The sequence below is a fragment of the Myotis brandtii genome, unplaced genomic scaffold (genome assembly GCF_000412655.1).
Source record: "Myotis brandtii unplaced genomic scaffold, ASM41265v1 scaffold441, whole genome shotgun sequence".
Classification (NCBI taxonomy): domain Eukaryota; kingdom Metazoa; phylum Chordata; class Mammalia; order Chiroptera; family Vespertilionidae; genus Myotis; species Myotis brandtii.
Window position 1 is genome coordinate 3904327 of NW_005366873.1, and position 20146 is coordinate 3924472.

A 20146-nucleotide genomic window follows, 5' to 3' on the forward strand; every position below is an offset into this window, starting at 1 on the left:
ACATCACTTCTACAGTACATGTAAGATTTTGATCATTCTGTATTTATTATAGACCAATATACTAGTAAATGAAGGTAGGGTAACCAAAATGCTTAAAAAACAATATCTATTTTCGTTGTAAAGAAATAATACCTCCCCCTCCCCCCCCCCACTTCCAAAAAAAGACATTAGGATGCTACTACTCCCTTTAAAGTTCAAGTTCCACCATCATAATACATAAGCACCCCGGATATAAAATATTTAAAAACCACACATACACACAAGCTCTAGGTAGAGCTGTAATAAACAAATTCCTTTTATAAACAAAATTTTAATTGAAAAGCCACAGTAGATGGGGGGGAAAAGAAGAAAGGATATTACTTGGTAAAATCCAGTGACATCTACAATAGTTTTACAGCACATTGAAGCATTCTAGGGTTTTATATCTTCACCTGCCTTCCATTTCTTAGTTGCTCCTTAAAAATTTGCCAATTACGAATATAGGTTCCACCTCAAACTTAGTCCTGATTTTGAGCACCAGGAAAAGCAAAACAACACTCCAAATTTCTATCATAATATCATGGCCTTAATTCAAAAATGGTTTTCTTTAAAACACAATGCCCATCTAAATGGAAATAAAAAAAGAAATCCAAGCAGCAATATGTAATTACACATAATAGTTATTCTTTATATGGGATGTGTTTTTTAGAATGATACCTAGAATGCACTTACTCTGTCTCTTCAAAAATTAAACTGACTTAGACTGACACTATCAAAAGTAAAAGTACTGTATAAGGGGCACGCATTTACAACACTGCCAGATTAAAGCAGTAAAGCAAAGAAAATACATCAAAGAGCACAGGCACATCTTACAGACCTCCCACTGAACTACCAATGGCTTCTATGCAATATGCCTCTTTTCCATAACTATATTAACAACTACCAGGAAAGGAAAGATAATATTAAAATCAATGGTACTGAACTGAATTGTTTGAAGCCAGTGCCCCACATGTGGGGAAAAGTGCATTTAGTTCAGCAGCAATAGAGCACAGTGTGAAGATATTGTGCTTAGACGCAGATATTCCAGAACTGAAAGATGTACAAGGCAAGTCAAGATATAAAACCATAGTACACTGTTAAATAACCTTGAAACATACATATATTGCAGTGTTCAAAGAAAAACATTCATCTTCATTGTACAAGGCTAGGGAGAAATCCTTAAAGTTACCTACTGTAGTTTATGATATAATAAATACATATCTATATAGCATTGTATATACATATATAGAATGTGTGTGTATGTATATTTTTTTGCCAAATTTTTGTTATTTTTTGTGGACCTGCAAGTTTCAGGAATGAAAACTCCTTTGCGCTACAAGTTTCTGTTCCCCCAAACTTAAGAAAAGATATTTATACTAGAAAAGGTCTCAATACCCTCCTCCCCCACAACCGAAAGACTCAATTCAAATATTTTGCTTCACAATTGATCTGAGAATCACAATTACAGGAATTCTAGAATTTTGACTGTATCTTTTCACTTTGCCAGTTGTTTCAAAAAAGCAAATATCTTTTATATTTAAACCAGCTGATGCAAATTCTTTGCAGAGGATATAAACTCTAGATTTGACTGATTAAAACAGAGCAAATCAAAACAATAACAACAAAAAAATCCAGTGATTTACTCTGACTGTAAACAATATATAAAATTTAAATCTCAAATTTCAAAATAAGTTAAAGAAAAAATTCTACCATCAGGGCCTATAATATTATAAAGATCTGACAACTGGTAAGGGGAAAATATGTATGAAAAGTTGCAACAAAATTATTTGCCCATTATTTTTGCTAAGAGAAAGTATATCTAACTGTACTACCTCTGCCCCTTAAATTTAATAAATTCATAATTTGTTTACAAATGTCTTGAGCAAACTGGCATATTACACAATAGGAAAACATCCATCAAGTTCAGCAAAGAAAACTTATATAAGCCTTTTGTACAGAATTTTTAAAAAAATCTAAATGGCTATGATTCCTCTATTAGCAGAAACACATAATGCAGACTTTATAAATCTGCCAAATATATCAATATCTACATAAATAGACACAGATATAGATATGAAACGTTAATGGCAGTCTATTTGTGAACAGTGTGTGGGACCAGCAGATTTGTATCAGACCATGGCACGATATGGACCCTGCATCTTTAAGAACTGAATGATGAAAGAAGGACCCCCAGCAACAATCTGAGGTGGAAGGTGACTGAGTGGACAGTTCTCAATACTCATGATTGAAAGCTTGCTGCAAAGAGCCAGCTCAAAGGGAAGGCTATGCAGGTTGGGGTTGTCATTCAAATACAGTTCTTCTAGGTTCTCCAGTGTACCTGTTTAAAAATAAAAAATAAAATCAATTACTATTTTTTTAAAAATTAGTTACTACTAAAATAAATTCAATGGCATGATGCTGTCCTGAGCATTACATGTACTGAAATACCTATTTCCTCTTACTTTCTTCTCATTTTAAAACTCTCTACAACTGCGAGTCTCAAGCTTTACTGCATGTTCAAATCAACTGGGAAATGTGGAAAACGCCAATATCCAGGTCACACTGTCCATATCAGTTAAATTAGAACCTTCCTTTTTGGCTGGTTTTCAAGGTTGGAGAGGTTTTTGTGTTTTGTTTTGTTTTTAACTCCAGAGATAAGTTTATTGTATAGTCAGTGCCTGTAATCATTTTTCTGTTGTAGACAATGTGACAATCTCTCGTATTAATTTCTCATGTGGAAAAGTTTTGTTAGTTGGTATAAATCTTTCACTAAGGCATCATATATTTATTTTTTTAATATTTTTATTAATTTCAGAGAGGAAGGGAGAGGAAAAGAGGGAGAGGGAGAGGAAAAGAGGGAGGGGGGAAGAGGAAGAGAGAGAGAGAGAGAGAGAGAGAGAGAGAGAGAGAGAGAGAGAGAGACAGGCCAATGATTAGAGAGAATCACTGATCGGCTGCCTCCTACATGCCCCTACTGGGGACTGAGCCAGCAACCTAGGCATGTGCCCGGAAGGGGAATGAAACTGTGATCTCCTGGTTCATAGGCTGATGCTCCACCACTGAGCCACACCAGTCAGGCATCACATGTTTAAAAGTAAGCCAAAAATCAATTTATATAATATTTTTAATTTTTTCTTAGACTTGGGATACTCATACTTTCTAGGCAAATGTTTCAAGCAACTGCATGAGGCCAGCTGCATAAATACACTAGAAATAAAAGTGTAAAGTTGCCTCATGTGTTGCCAATTTTTCAACTTCAAAATTTGTGATATTTGATAGTGGTATGTAGAAGAATAAAAATAATGGCTACCGAGTAATAGATTTGTTTACACTTAATAGTTTATTTAATATTCAGAGAATGCTATGAGAAGTTACTATTATTATCCTTATTTTACAAGCAGAAAACTTGAAACTTAGGGTTCCCCTACCTTATCCAAAGCCATAAAGCCAAATTTTGAGTTGTCTATTTTACTTCAAAACCATTCTTCACGACTAATCTATAGTGCCTATGGAACAGCATGATATAGATGGGAGAGATAATATATGAAATTACTAATTTAAAAACTACTTTGTGACCTCAATCAACTCTCTTCATAAAATGGGATTACAACTTGCACTGCCTCAAATTCAAGATGGTTATGTTAATAGATATTAAAAAAACTTAGAAAATTCTAAAGTATTCTCAAATATTAATATCAAATATTATTAATTCTAAAGCCTCATAAGGAAATGTTCTTTTGGCATAAGACATTACTAGTTTAAAGCAAGCCTGTGTAATTTTTAAATTTAGAATATGAAGTAACTCTTTGAAATTAAGGTTATATCTATTAGAACATAAGTATGCTAAAACTTTCTCAAACACAATATTACTCCTATCAAGAAAACTAACCAAAACCAACCAACCAACCAACCAACCAACCAACCAACCACTGGTGCTTTATTAAAAAACAAAAACTAAAAACAAAAACACCTTAAGCCTGCTGGAACCTCAGTTGACAAAAACAGATTTGTCATAATTATCTGAAATACTACTTAAAAGAGCAAATTATTAGTACAGAGTCAAGCATCCAAAGGTTTCATACCAATTTCCTCAGGAAGATGAGTAAGTAGGTTCTCTCCAAGGCCTAGATGTGTGAGATTGGTAAGGTGACCAATGCCCCTGGGAAGAGTGGTCAACTGGTTGTTTGTCAAGACTAATTTCTGAAAGATCAATGTAAGAAAAGATGGTTACATGTATATTTCCAACAACTGATGTAAATTTAGAACTATATATCTACTAAACCAATAGCATAAACAAACAGAGAAATTAGATCGGACAGGACAAGAATTAATAAGTTTTTCTTTCAAAAAATATCATTTGTTAGGAAGACAAAAGCAAACACGTTAAATGAACATAAAACTCAGCTCTAAAGCTATAATAGGAAAATCTATCTGGTCCAAGAAGTAGATCAAATTCTTAAGAAAAATGAGCAATTTGGAATGCATCCAAAAGCTTTAATCATATAACTATAAAATCATTAGAGTAATGCTTTACCTGTAAATCCTTAAGATAAGCAATTTCATTTGGCAAGGATTCCAATTTGTTCTCCTCTAGATCCAGCTCTCTTAACTTCCTAAGGTTTCCAAGACCATGGGGAAGCTTCTTTAGAAGATTGTTTGACAATATCAGAACCTAGGGAGCAATTATTGATAGTATTTGGCAACTCATAAAATGGAATTATACATTACCACTGTGTGGCTTAAAATTTATTAAGCAATGCTAATTTTCTAAACACTGAGTATTAAGAACAATGTTCAAATAAATCACAGAAAATACTTAACTTACTATTCTAAAAAAAAATCACCTTAGTTATTCGAAAAATAGATTTTATTTGATTAAGTCTAAACTAATGTAAGCAAAAGAATTTAACTTTAAATTGAAAATGTATATAATTATTAACTTAAAAATATATACAATTACTAACTACTTATAGCAAGATTCATATAGTTAATGGTACTTTGATACTAAATAAGTTACAAATGTTTAATAGGAAACCAGTTATTAATTCAAACCCCTTACAACCCACCATTTAAGGAAGGTAACAACTGACTTCTAAACTGCCTATATCTATCCACCACAGTTATTATTTGTGGTATATTTATTTACATTGCAAGATATCCAGCAATATACTGAAGAGGGGAAAAAAGGTTGAAGAAGGTAGTCCTTGTTCTCAGAGAAGTTACAATAGGGATGTAGGGAAACAATACTGGGTATGGGGATAGTGAAAAGGAAACTAAAAGGAAAAATCTACATAAGGTTCTGGTTAATTTTTTATGCAAACGTATTTTCTTCAAAGTTATACTATCCACAATAAAATGAACATATACAATTAGACCAAGAAAATAATCATAATAGCAATTATCATTTACTGAGTTTACTATTTGCAGGGCACTATACTGAATGTATCAACTACAACCTTACAAGAAAAATACTACATATTATCCCCATTTCATAGGTAAGGAAACTGACGCTTGGGAAATTTAAATCCATAAATACAGAGAGATAAAAGTGAAATTGTACTCAGATCTGTTTGGCTTCAAAGATCATGCTTTTAACATTATACAATACTTCAGCGGTTCTCAACCTGTGGGTCGCGACCATCGGAAAACACATATAGCATATCAGATATTTCCAACAAAAAAAATAATCTATTTAAATAGTAAATAAAAGAGTAGGTGGGTAATTAGAATGGAAAAGTAGGCCAGAATTGCATAAAGGGTTCTAAATGCCAGTCTGAGGAATCCATAATTATTTTGATAGACAATGGTGCAGAGTTCTTAAACAATTAAGGGGGGGAATGTTCTAAAAAAATGCTTTTTAAATGCTAATTCTTAGAAAACTTTTATTTCAAAGATACTTTTATAGCACTCAAACCTACCAACTTTCAGTGGGCAAGAGTCATTCAGAAGCATTGACCCAGATTAAGTCAACACTTCATCATCCTAATGGGGTTGTATGTTTAAGAGAGCCTAACATTTCTAATTATGATCTTCACTCAAATAGAAATTGCTTATTTTAATTGGAAACTTTATAAGTGAGATAACTGTAGAAGGATCTAAGGCAGCCGTGGGCAAACTACGGCCCGTTTGAAATGAATAAAACTAAAAAAAAAAAGACCGTACCCTTTTATGTAATGATGTTTACTTTGAATTTATATTAGTTCACACAAACACTCCATCCATGCTTTTGTTCCGGCCCTCTGGTCCAGTTTAAGAACCCATTGTGGCCCTCGAGTCAAAAAGTTTGCCCACCCCTGATCTAAGGAGTTCTAAATGCTCTTTTATACACACCTCAAGAGAAACAAGACCAGACACATCCTCAGGGATCTTTGTGAGCTGATTAGTGGCTAAATTCAATTCTACCATACTGGTCCAAGTTCCAAAATCCAAGGGAAGTGATGTCAACTGATTGTCCTAACAAAGACAAAAAGAAGCATCTAAAGTATAACCATAAAAACAAAGTTCCATATACTACCTGATGGAAAGAGAATTCTTAAACAGAAAACTTATTCCCTTTTCTTGATAACAAATAAAAAAAGAACAAAAAGCAACAAAAACTCTAAGCCTTCAAACTTTTTCATACAGTAGTTAAGTTTTTGTTTTGAGGTAAAATTGGAAGTTTGTTCCCTATGTGATTATCTGTATTGGATATAGAAAAAAATATGCCATATAAACCAATACAAGATTTCAATGGTCCCAGTGATAAATACGATGTTTTCCCCATTTTACAATAATGTACAGAAATCACTGAATAAAATGTGGATGCTCATGAACACAATGAAAGAATAAACATCTAATTAGGGCCTACAAGGAAACCAGATAACCTCAGCAATTCTAGAAATGCTGAGCAATAAAGTACGAGAGGGAAAAAGTCTTAATAAGACAGCAAATTAAATCATTAAATATTAAGTATCCACAATTTTACTTAAAAAGTCCAAAAGAAAAGATGACAAAAAAATATTTATCTCTGAATAAAAACAAGTGATGAAATAGTATGATGCTAATTTTAAAAATTAGATGTAGCTATACACAGAAAATAAGTGAAATATATGTCAATGATTCACTATTTTTTTTTTTGCTTCCTCATATTCATTTATGAAACACATTTCTATCAATAACAACTCTTACCACACTGTCGTGTGTTGGGGGTATTGATATTGAGAGCAGACCATCAGTCCGCTCTCTCTACCCTGTCCCAGTTGGGTATCAATGATATATGCCAATATGTTACCAGAGATCCTACCTCTCATTGGTGGATCATTTTATGTCCTTTTTGTTCATCTGTATTTTAAAAAATATTTTTTTGCAATATACAATGATTATTTTACACAAAACTATCCATAAGAGAAATCCCAAGTAGTAAACATTCATTTGAAAACCAAGTTTTTCTTTTATTATAATATTTTAACTTATTACCTATTAATTATAACATTTAAACTTACGACCTATTGATGCCCAAACTACTGATAGTTAATAGAATGATAAAACATTTTCATTTAAAAAACTTACTACTGTGCTAATATAAGCAAGAAAATGTCAGGTTTTATTTGACTTCTTTCAAGAAAAACTTTTGCTAAACATGTTATAATTTTGAAGGAAAATTAGGACAAAGCTCTATGCAAAGTTTTATTATTTCACTGAAAACAGGCTTTTCCAAGCTAACATATTACATTAACGTCATATACATAAAAATGCATAATCAAATGCAAAAACTAATGAACACCTACCTGGACTGTTGTGTTCTAAACCTCTTATTACAAACTGAACATCAGATTAAAGCCATTACCACTGCTAACTCTCATATAACCAGACTGGATAACAATAACTTTTACACCTGCTTAAGACTGTAAGATTATTTTGAATTTCTACTAGTTCATTTATTATATACTTCTAAAGAATTATCATAAAAATACATATATGTATGAACAAGTATAGACAGAATTGAGACTGTAGTTGAAAGAACCACATTTATGTTGAAATGGTTCATCAAAGACAAAAGGATGTATTATGACACAACAGAAAGAACACTATAACTGAAGCTTGAAATATAGGTTCCCTGAATTCCTACCTCAGCCATGAATTAGTTATGTGGCCAATTTATTTGTCTCCTCTGGTCCTAAAGTTTGTTCACTACAAATTTAATCACTGAACAAATCATTTTTCATTTCTTTCCTCCTTTTGTAATAAACTTTTTTCCTTATTACAAATGTAAAACTCATTCACTGTGGAGAATATAGATAAGCAAAAAGAAACTAAAGATGCCCATAAATAATTCTGATATTCAAAGATAAACATTGTATTTGTTATCTATACTGGCTAATATATACATGTATATAAATCTATAACTATTTCATATATAATTAAGCACATTAAAAACAGCTTTTAAAAATATATGTGTGGAAAGTCCTGCATGCTTTAACTTTTTGTACTTAATAAATTGAGAATGCTTCAACTGGTATTTACTATTAAACTAGAGTATTATTTTTAATGGCTTCATAGTATTCTATTAAAGATAGAGACATACCTGAGAGATATTGAGGGTTTGGTTCCAGACCACCACAATAAAGCAAGTAACGCTTTAGTGAGTCACATGTATCTTTTTTGTTTCCCAGTGTACAACAAAACTATACTGTAGTCTATTAAGTGTGCAATAGCACTATGTCTATAAAACAATGTACATACCTTAATTTAAAAATACTTTACTACTAAAAAATGCTAAGCAAAATTTGGGTCTTCAGCAAGTGATATAGTCTTTTTGCTGGTAGAAGGTCTTAGCTAAATGCTGATGGTAAGGGTGATGGCTGCTGAAGCTTGGTGTGGCTGTGGCAATATCTTTAAATAAGAGCAATGAAGTTTGCACATCAATGAACTCTTCCTTTCAAAAAGGACTAGAGGCCTAGTGCACAAAATTCATGCACTGAGGCAGGTAGGGGGGGTGTCCTCAGCTCAGCCTGTGCCCTCTCACAGTCTGGGAGCCCTTACTCCTTACCACCTGCCTGCTCGCTGCTCCTTACCCATCGGCTCGCTGCTCCTTAGCACTGCCAAGGAGGCAGGAGAGGCTCCCACCACCACCACTGCACTCGCCAGCTGTGAGGCCGGCTTCTGCCTGAGCGGCGCACCCACTGTGGGATCGCACTAACCACCAGGAGGCAGCTCCTGCGTTGATTGTCTGCCCCCTGGTGGTCAGTGCGCATCACAGCGACAGGTCGTTCTGGTCATTCAGCCCTAATGGTTGCTTAGGCCTTTATTATATAGATATTTCTACAGCCTCCCTACTACCTCTCTCAGCCTTCAAAGAATTGAAGAGTTGCCCTAACCGGTTTGGCTCAGTGGATAGAGCGTTGGCCTGCGGACTGAAAGGTCCCGGCTTCGATTCCGGCCAAGGGCATGTACCTTGGTTGCGGGCACATCCCCAGTAGGGAGTGTGCAGGAGGCAGCTGATCAATGTTCCTCTCTCATCGATGTTTCTAACTCTCTATACCTCTCTCTTCCTCTCTGTAAAAAAATCAATAAAATATATTTTAAAAAAAAAGAATTGAAGAGTTAGGGTCTTGCTCTGAATATGGCTTTAGCTTAAGGGAATGTTGTGGGTGGTTTGATCTTCTATCCAGACCACTGAAACTTTCTCCATTTCAGCAATAAGGCTGTTTTGTTTTCTTAACATTCATGTTTTCACTGGAGTAGCACCTTTAATTTCCTTCAAGAACTTTTCCTTTGTAGTCACAACTCAACTGGCACAAGAAGCCTAACTTTCAGCTTATCTCAGCTTTCAACATGCCTTCCTCACTAGGTTTATTCATTTCTAGTTTTTCATTTTAAAGTGAGAGACATGCAACTCTTCATTTCACCTGAACACTTAGAGGCCGCTGTAGGGTTATTAAATGGCCTAATTTCAATATTGTTGTGTCTTAGGAAATAGGGAGTGGGAAAGAGATGAGGGAATGACAGGTTAGTGGAGCAGTCAGAACACACACACAGCATTTATCAATTAAGTTTGCCGTCTTATGAGTGCGATTTGTGGCACCCCAAAACAATGACAACAGTAACAACAAAGATTACTCATCACAGATTACCATAACAAATATAATTTAAAAGTTTGAAATATTGCGAGAATTACCAAAATGTGACACAAAGACATGAAGTAAGCAAATGCTGTTGGAAAAATGGCATGGACAGACTTGCTTGATGCAGGGTTGCCACAAACTTTCAATTTGTCAAAAAACACAGTATCTGATAAGTGTAATGAAGCAAAGTGCAATAAAATGAAGTATGCCTATAATAATTTTAAAAAATGAAATCAAATATTATTATAATAAGTTGGTACCAATTAAGTAGAAAGCTCTGCAATAAATATGCCTACAATTATACTTTTATGAACACTTGATAGGTACTTCTTTAGGACAAACTGCTAAGGGTATGCATGGTCCTAAGATATTTGTTATCTAATACAAATTGCTCTGAAATATCCTTATCAGTTTAGACCCCATCAACAAGAAGCAAATACCCATTCCCTACACTGATAGAGAAAACAAATATTAGTAGACATGCTAGTCATGTAGCTTTTTTCCCTATAACAAACAGAAGCTTACCTTCATATTCAGCTTACTTAATACTTTTGCTCTGGAGAAAATTCCGAATGGAATTTTATTGATCCGATTGTGTTCCATGTTGAGGGAATAAATGGTAGAAAACTGAGATGGACCACCAACTGGATATAACTGGAAGCAATTTCTAGCTAAGGTCAAACTATTCAGTTTCACAAGACTTGACAAAAGGCTCTGTAAAATAATGAAATAAAATATAAGAATTAGAACTGTAAAAAGACTTAAAGGTCTTACAGGAAAGAAATGACAGAGACTAGTTGGTGTGTTTCGTGATGCCTCGTGGACAGTGACAGTCACTACTCAATTTTAGCTAATTGTTCCTTGCAGAAATATGGAACGAATAGAGTCAGGTTTTCAGATTTTACAAGAAACAGCAAATTTATTTACTTATAGGAAATCTGTTTTTTAGTCTTTGGCTCAATGTATTTAAATCACTCGATAAAGAAAATACGTATGTGGGGAAGAGGTGCTTCATGAGTGGCCAGTTTGAGACCTCTAGAGAACAGAAACTTCTGTATCAGCCAGTCCCAGTCCTACCATTTGCTGTGAGATCGATCCTTTCCAGGTCTTAGTTAAGTACCCATCTCTATATTATTAAGATTAACATAATGCCTGGCACAGACTAAGCAGTTATTTCGTAATTTAATGGTTCCTTTTAGGAATATTAAATTCAGAAGATGGTTATACTTTCTAATATTATATAATACACTGCTTCTCCATATGGTAAAATTTCTGAGGGAATTTGCACCTATCAAGTAAGTATTTATTAAGTACATAATCCCATTATCCCCCTACTTCAGCCTTCTACCAGGTAACCACAGTGCTAGATGTTTAAGTATTACAAAAGAATTTCTGCTATTAAGAAGACTAAAACCTATTTAGAGAAATAAATCACTCAGGTAAAAGAAAATAATACATAACTATATATAATCAATAACAGATATAGAACTAGAGGCCCAGTGCATGGATTCGTGCATTGGTGGGATCCCTTGGCCAGGCCTGCTAGGACTGGGCCAAAACTGGCTCTCTGACATCCCCCGAGGGGTCCTGGATTGCGAGAGGGTGCAGGCCAGGCCGAGGGACCCCACCAGTGCACAATCGGGGCCAGGGAGGGACCGCGGGAGGGCTCCAGGGTGTGTCCAGCCCCCAGTCCCCGGCCAGACCCAAGCAGCAAGCTAACCTACCGGTCAGAGGGTCTGCCCCCTGATGGTCAGTGCACATCATAGCAACCGGTCAAATGGTTGGAGGGACAATTAGCATATTAGACTTTTATATATATACTAGAAGCCTGTTGCACTAAGATTCGTGCAATAGACCTTCCTTCCCCTGGCTGCTGGCACCGGTTTTCCTCTGGCACCCAGGACCCAGGCCTTTGGTCCAGCCGCAGCGAGGCTTGGCTTTTCCGCTGTGGCTGCAGCGAGGCTTGGCTTCTCCGCCTCTTCAGTCTTCAGTCTTCAGTGTTCAGTCTGCTGCAAATTAACCGCCATCTTCGTTGGGTTAATTTGCATAGTCGCTCTGATTGGTTGGTGGGCATAGCAGAGTGACACCAATTTGCATGTTTCTCTTTTATTAGTGTAGATAGATAGATAGGCTCTTGCTATTCAAAGTCTGGTTCAAGGAAAAGCAAATCAGCATTCCCTGGGAGCTTGTTAGAAATGCAGAGTCCTATAGCTTGCTCCTGCAGAATCATATGAATCCTAAGATTCTCAGGTGATCTGTATGCTCATTAATGCTGAGAAACACTGGTATAGGCTATAAAACACTTTTGAATCCTGACTCTATCCTTTAGGACAGTGATGGCAAACCTATGGCACGAACTCATTTTTTGGGTTGATTTTTCTTTGTTAAATGGCATTTAAATATATAAAATAAATATCACAAATATAAGTCTTTGTTTTACTATGGTTGCAAATATCAAAAAATTTCTATATGTGACACAGCACCAGAGTTAAGTTTGGGTTTTTCAAAATGCTGACACGCCGAGCTCAAAAGGTTCGCCATCACTGCTTTAGGAGCTTGTGATTTGGGCAAGTTATTTCTCTGAACCTTAGTTTTAGTCATTTGCAAATGATGATGCCTTATTTTATAGGTTGTAGTAAAAGACTTTTTAAAGAAATAAAATACATATATAATTTTACAATATCTAGCATGTAGTAAGTACTTAAATTTTAAGTCCCTTCTCTACCTAAACTGAAAGATGAGAAATACTGGAAAAACTGGAAAAGCAGTAAGGAGACTGAGAGTGACATAAATTTTAAAGGAAGAAACAATAATTTAAATATTTAGAGAAGTAAAAGAAAACACTGAAATAAAAGCCCAAGCAGGGATAAAACAAGCAGTGTGAAATGTGCATGTGTATGTGTGCTTTAAATAATGTTCAAATGTTAGCTGTCTACCATGAGGAAACTGAAGACTCAGCACTTGAGGTGGGAGTTTATTTGCATGGCTAGCTGAAGGAATGAAATAACTATGTAATTAAGGGTGTAATTATATGGTGAACTGAAACTTGTTCTTTATACTGAACGTTAAGAAGCTACTCAACATTTGTCTACTGGTGTACACAGATAAAAGGAAGAGTACAGATAAGAGTGGTGAGAGAGTTTTGTATAGCAGTCAATTCAGGAAAAATGTCTATATTATACTTTATTGAAAATAAAGTTTTATTGAGTCTCATGGCAAAAATGTTATTCTTAAGCTAATTACTTTACTGAATTGAGATTCTTCTATTTTAAAATGTTCATACCTGAGGATATTTGAAAAGGGGAAGCAAGAAGGCAGCTCTCAAACCTTTCATTCTTAGATCACATGGTGAAGCTTTTGTGTTATCATTGCTTTAGAGTCTGACACATCTAAGTTCCCATCTTAGATAATCACTTACCAGTTTTGTGACCTTAAGTGAATTAATTAAATAATAAATATATATCTCACCGAATTCCCAGAAAAATATGTAACAAATTTGTCCAGACACATAACTTCTCTTAAGTCTTATTTCCCCACCTATTTTATAAGAATATCCCAATAATTAGGATTATAATGGAGATTTGAATGGGTTAATATATTCAGAGCTCCTAGCATTATTCCTTAAGCATTAAGTTCCTTTTCCTATGTCTACATTAAAACTAGTCCATTTTCAGTCTTCAAATGGCAAAGTATATAATCATTTTGTCAGTTCTGATTTTAGCAATATGAAAGCCCCAACGAGAAACCACTTTCCTGATTTTCTTGCCTACCCCAGCTTGAATGTCTAGATTTTGTCTTCCTCATTGTATTTATAATACACACAAGTAATTAGATATTTGCATGAGAAATATGCTCTTACAAAGCACATATACTATATTTAAATAAGATTTAATGCTTTCCCATATTTGGACAATGACAATCAAAACTCTCATAGCTTCTCCATCTGAAAATATGCAAGTTTAAACACACACACACAGCCAGCCCTTCTTCCACAGCCAGACAGAAGAGAGCTGTCCTCTTTATAATTCTATCAAAAATAAATCATTGCTTTTTTCACTCACAAAATATTATTTATGAAAGTACTTTTCACAATCTCTGTATCCTAAGAGGAACCCAATAATTATTAGTTTCCCTTCACTGACAGTATGACTAATATATAAATTTTTAAATTTCTCACTGTGTAATTTGATATATACCCAGTCCTTATATTTAGGCACAGTGAAGTGGTAAAAGCAGTCAATCTTACTTAAACTCACAAATCACACCCTAAAAGCATCCCAACAAGGTCTAATTAATGTGTTAATGATTTGTCTTATTATGGATATGAATCACTTTTAGAAAAGGGGATGATGACATTGGAGAACCTCACCCATTATGATCATTTTAAATTACCACTATCACAGAAACACAAAAATCCAGACAGTCTAGTTGTCAGAGCTCTATCTACAATCTGTGGATTCTATTCCTTATCCCACTTAAACTGCTGCTAACAATGATACTTTGCCACAGGTGAGGAACCGGTCCAGCCTAGAAACTACAATCTTGGGAAACTCATTTCAGTACTCTGATCAAGACACTTTCTGAAATCCCAAATACCCAGATTAACAGGAGCTAAATTAATAGGTGCTATTTTATTTCTGTATCCTTAAGAAACAAATAAATTGAATATATTTATCACGTAAACTAATTGCTACAAACTTATAGCTTTATTTACTCAAACTCTTCTTTCAAAATCAAAGCATAAATCTGAAAAACATTCATCCAAAGCATCTTTATGCTTAATTCAAATATACATACACAAACACCACAGAAAAACTAGCAATAGTCAAAACATAATAGGGCCACTTATATTTGATATTTTTAATTGTTAAGAAAAAAAGACTTTGCAAAAGCTCACTCAATCCATTAGTCCACAATGCCATTCTTTTATGTTAGAATACTATAATTTATGCTGAATAACCATAAGCAAACACACAAGTTGTTGGGTATGCTAAAACAGTACGTAGCAAAAGAAGGAAATGCAAGAGTAAAAAAATAATAAAGTTGAAAAGAATTTTTTTTAAAGTATCTTCCCCAATTAATCTGAGTAAAATAAGTGAAAATATTTTTCTAATACAACCAACCAAACCCAAATTAAAACTAATATGTTAAAAAAAATAACACATTTTGGTGACTGATAGATGCAAAGTAGGCTTTAATATTATTGCATAAGCAGTGTAATAACTTGGGTCACAGGTGTGTTATAGCCAATATTATCTTGATAATAAATAGTATATACTATATAGTTCATTCTTTTCATTTATCATCTTTCTTCAGTACCTTTTTTTTTTATAACTGAATTGGGTGGGGTAGTGAGTTTTAAAACCAGCCATACAACTTTTCCTTTATTAAAGCTTTTATTGCTAGTTTCAAATGACATGAAAAAGAATTAGGTGCTAAAGGGGAATGTAGCACACCAACTTACCACTTTGGTTTCTCCTTTCTGCACATCAAAAAAAAATTTTAATATGTTCCTTTAATCATACCTATTCTTTCTTCTTTGGAATTATCTTAGTGGTGGCTATATATCCACAGCATACTCCTTTTTAGGCAATCTCAATCATCAAATTATTTAAACAGCTGTAAAAACTTACTAGTTTCTCCTTTATTATCTTGCAGGCTTATTTCTACTTACCTCTGGTAAAGTAGAAATGTTATTGTTCTCTAAATTTAATTCTTCAAGTGCACTGCATTTTGCCAGTGATCTGGGTATTGCTGACAGTCTGTTATATCTCAGACCAAGACGACTTAAACTGGACAGGTTTCCTATGAATACACACAAAAAGAGAACTTAAAAAAATATACGATGAGCCTCTCACTGTCCTAGGCTATCAACCAGATATTTATGAATTACTGTAAAGCACTATTTCAGCAAGATCCTTAACTTTAAGTACCAAGGAACAACACACTATACTTCACCAATTAGGATGATGTTGAAGCCACTTGTCTTAGAGAAATAATGAAATACACTACAAGTCAATTATAAAAATAAATTATTAGAAAGTATTGGCATACTTTAATAATAAATTAACCTTTAGATAAGGCCTAATCGAATAACATCAAGCAGTGTACATTTGAAATTTATAATAGTTACCCCATTTGTATCTATGTGATGATGAGCCAACATGGAACAAGTGATTATATATAAAAATGAACATTTAATTTTGAAGAAAAAACTTTCAAATTTCTAATGGTATTATTTAAAATATACAATGCACAATTATTCTGAGATAAGAAAGGTTCAATATTTTCCATGAGTTTTAATATAAACATTCTAAAAATTCTCTGAAAAGTTGACCTGATAGTAAAAAATTCCTCAAAAATATATTTTTAAAAACTATAAACCAAAGTGAAAGTTATAGTCTCTATTATCTAAGTATACACTAGGATTGAGCACAAATCAGCCACTATTGAATACATTTAAAAAAGCAGAGCAGAAAACAGGCATTTTCTAGTTTTATTGCCAAGACTACATACTAGTATATGGCAAGCTACAGGTAAGCTACATGAATGAATAGGACATCTGCTATCATAAAAGGTTTAAATTAAATTTAATTTCCCAAACAATATACTCTAGAAAATATGCACATTTTTATAAAACAAACAAAAAACAGTGATGAGAATTTAGTGTTTCTTTAACATGACTGGTTAATTTCTTTCCTGACTTCAAATTATTAACGGTTGCTATAACATTTTTAAACTGCCAGGGTTTGAACATCAAATAGAGGTTCTGATTTTAAATTAAACAGTATTACCATCATTAGGAATAACAGAAGTAGTTGTCTTGTGTGACACAACTTTTTGGGAGACAAATGTTTGGATGCCTTCCAACTTTCAGCAATCTTCTGATGTTTGTCTATCTCTTTTTCATCTTTTTTTTTTTAAAGTTGCATGAATAACGTTCTCTCTTAGATGCAACTTTACTGAAATACCTACAGAAGATTTATTAGTCTATAGCATATGTTTAGCCTTGAAACCCTAGGAGGGGGCCTTATAACAATTCTATGCCATAAGTTTAGACAAATATAATGCAAAATTTGCTAAGTTTTTTTTTAATAGCAACCACTTCAGTTCCCGCAATTTGAACTATTCCAGAAATATGCTATGCTCATTTATATTACTTTCTTACTATGGTGTTTAGAAACTGGGTCAAGAGTTCACTAGTTCTGCCCAGCTGGTGTGGCTCATTAGAATGAGCATTGACCCAAGCACCAAGAGGTCACCGGTTTGATTCCCGGTCAGGGCACATGACAGGGCTGTGGGCTCCATCCCCAGTGGGAGGTGTGCAGGAGGCAGCCAATCGATGTTCCTCTCACACATCAATATTTCTATCTTTCCCTCTCCCTTTCTCTCTCTCCAAAATCAATAAAAACATATTTTTTTAAAAAGAGTTCATTGGTTCTGTTTAATTAAGATTCCAATAAGCAGAAAACTGAATACAAAAGCAACAATAAAAACTACCACTTAGCAAAGACAACTTAATTTTGTCTATAAAATGCTTTCTAAATTAACTAAGGATGCTTCACTAGTGCCTTTCTGATGACATTGCTGAGATGTGTCTGGAGGGAGAAATAAAAACAAGCCTATGTAATGCCCATGGCCACTATAGCTACAGCAAGCCTGGTAAAGGTAGGAAATTTCCTAGTAGCAGTGATAATGTCTGACTATGAATAACTTCAAAATCTCAAATTTTAATTTGCTGTATGAAGTTGAAGATTAAAGAGGCAGTAAACCTTAAAAAAAAAAAAAACTGGAATAAATAAGGCCAATCCTTTCTCTCCCTTATACCACTGCTTTCCCTATGGAAGAAAGCTGTTCCACTATAACTAGAGGCTCCATGCATGAAATTCGTGCAAGAGTAGCCTTCCTTCCCCCAGCTGCCAGCACCGGTTTCCCTCTGGCACCTCACAGCCCTGGCTTCGTCTGGAAGGTCGTTTGGCTATCCAGTCTAATTCCCATATTATGCTTTTATTATTAAAGATGGCTGGAGCATTCATTAAGGGGTCTTTGAAATCTGTCAGACAAGGAAAGGGCTTATTAATAGTAAAAAGCCCCTACAATTTTCTTCCATGAACTGATATGTCTCGTTCAATCACTGTTTATAATAAAATAGTAGACAAATACAACATTTTAACCATTTTTTAACATTTTTCAATGAAACCTAAAAGTAAATGCTTATCAACTCAAAAGCCCAGTAAACAGAACCAGATTCCTAAAACTTCTCTTCCAAAGGAAAATAACTTAAGTTTCTCACTTTCAAAATCAGAATAGGTTTCTAGAATTTAAAAATTACAAAATGAAAATGATGGTGAAATTGCCATATAACATTACATAATACCAAAAATCATGGTTAAACAAAAATAGTACCTTCAATATTCCTAAACATTTTCTTTTTCACTGTGTGTGTATGGTAGAAGAACCTGAACTTTTAAAAATGTGATGTATGAGAATATGCTATTCTGATGAAGAAATTCACATTTGCAAAGGCGTTACCACTTTCTTAAGAACATGGCATGTTCAAAGAGTCATCCACATTTTGCCAAAATCTATTACTCTCAGAAAAACAAAAGAGGTGAAAAAAAATTAAGGATGAAATATCAAAACTCTCTTATACCAGAAAACAACTGACATCAGAAGTCTGGCACTTACTGTGTGATTCACCGCCTACAGTGGTTTCAACCTCTAACCTCTTTCAATGAGCGGTAAACCACAAACTAAACTGCAACCTAGAAATCAAGCCATAGCTTGCTTTAGTGTTGAGCCACTGCGACTAAGTCAATGTTGCTGAGATTCTGTGTATAAATGTAGGCTGATCTCTGCCAATCACTGGCATTTAGATTTTAGGTGCTTAACTTTGACAGTAAGTTGTTCTTGTGCTCTACTTTCACAGCTGGCTTTCTTATGCTGTCAGATTTTAAAATATGGCAACATCAAATGGTTATGAATTAAAATTAAATGCTTTCAATTCCAGCAAATATAATCAGCATCTTTAAGTTAAATCAGTATAATTTTTGAGTAAGACTCTAACTTAAATAGCCTTAATCTTATTTTAACAAAGTAGCAAAATATCAGTGGAAAAGACACAATTCTAACAACGAAATAATATCAAAGATACAATTTTTTTTCAACATTAATCTGAAAACCTGAAAGCATACTGAAAAGCAAGCAATACAAAATTTCTTAAATGCCAAAAACCCAAAAGAATGCCACTATTAAAAAGAAAACTAATAAAGTTGTTATATGCAAACTGCACTGTAATTATCTAAAACAGCCGTGGGCAAACTACGGCCGCGGGCCGGTTTTGAAATGAATAAAACTAAAAAAAAAAAAGACCGTACCCTTTTATGTAATGATGTTTACTTTGAATTTATATTAGTTCACACAAACACTCCATCCATGCTTTTGTTCCGGCCCTCTGGTCCAGTTTAAGAACCCATTGTGGCCCTCGAGTCAAAAAGTTTGCCCACCCCTGATCTAAAACCTAACTACTAAAACTCTACTTGTTGATAAAACCATAATTACTGTAATATTTCTTCAGAGCCCAGTGCAACAAAAAGACCTCTGTGAATTGTTCTGTGCTCCGGCCTTGAAGGCAAAGTCTTGTTGCATATTTCTATCTCATTTTGAGAAGAAATAGAAAGTAAAATATATTTTCCTACTTCAGATACAACCTTTTCCCACCCCCAATTTCATAAAAGCACCAGAGATCTCAGAAGGCTTTAAGATGATCAGGTTCATCGTTTGAAACCAAATGACTATTATAATGAAGTTTAATATTTTCTTTAGTTCATAACTGATTCTTGAATAAGAAAATCTTATATAAAAAAAGCCTAGGAGAAACCAAGATGGCGGCATAGGTAAACACCGGAGTTTGCTGCCTCGCACAACCACTTCAAAAATACAACTAAAAGACGGAACGGACATCACCCAGAACCACAGGAAGGCTGGCTGAGTGGAAATTCTACAACTAGAAGGAAAGAGAAAAG

At 34.2% G+C, this 20146-nt stretch overlaps 1 protein-coding gene across 2 annotated transcripts in view; it reads right to left on the bottom strand.

Annotated features, from left to right (window-relative positions):
- Positions 1–271: 271 nt before the first annotated feature.
- SHOC2 (SHOC2 leucine-rich repeat scaffold protein) overlaps positions 272–20146 on the bottom strand; it is a 62501-nt gene continuing 42626 nt past the window's right edge. For both annotated transcript variants that reach the window (XM_005874540.2, XM_005874539.2), the window contains exons 4-9: positions 15796–15926; positions 10647–10835; positions 6349–6471; positions 4553–4690; positions 4101–4218; positions 272–2356 (exon numbers count right to left, since the gene is read on the bottom strand). In XM_005874540.2, the coding sequence (XP_005874602.1) occupies positions 2148–2356; positions 4101–4218; positions 4553–4690; positions 6349–6471; positions 10647–10835; positions 15796–15926 (908 nt within the window). In that variant the 3' untranslated portion in view covers positions 272–2147. The remainder of the gene's footprint in view (positions 2357–4100; positions 4219–4552; positions 4691–6348; positions 6472–10646; positions 10836–15795; positions 15927–20146) is intronic.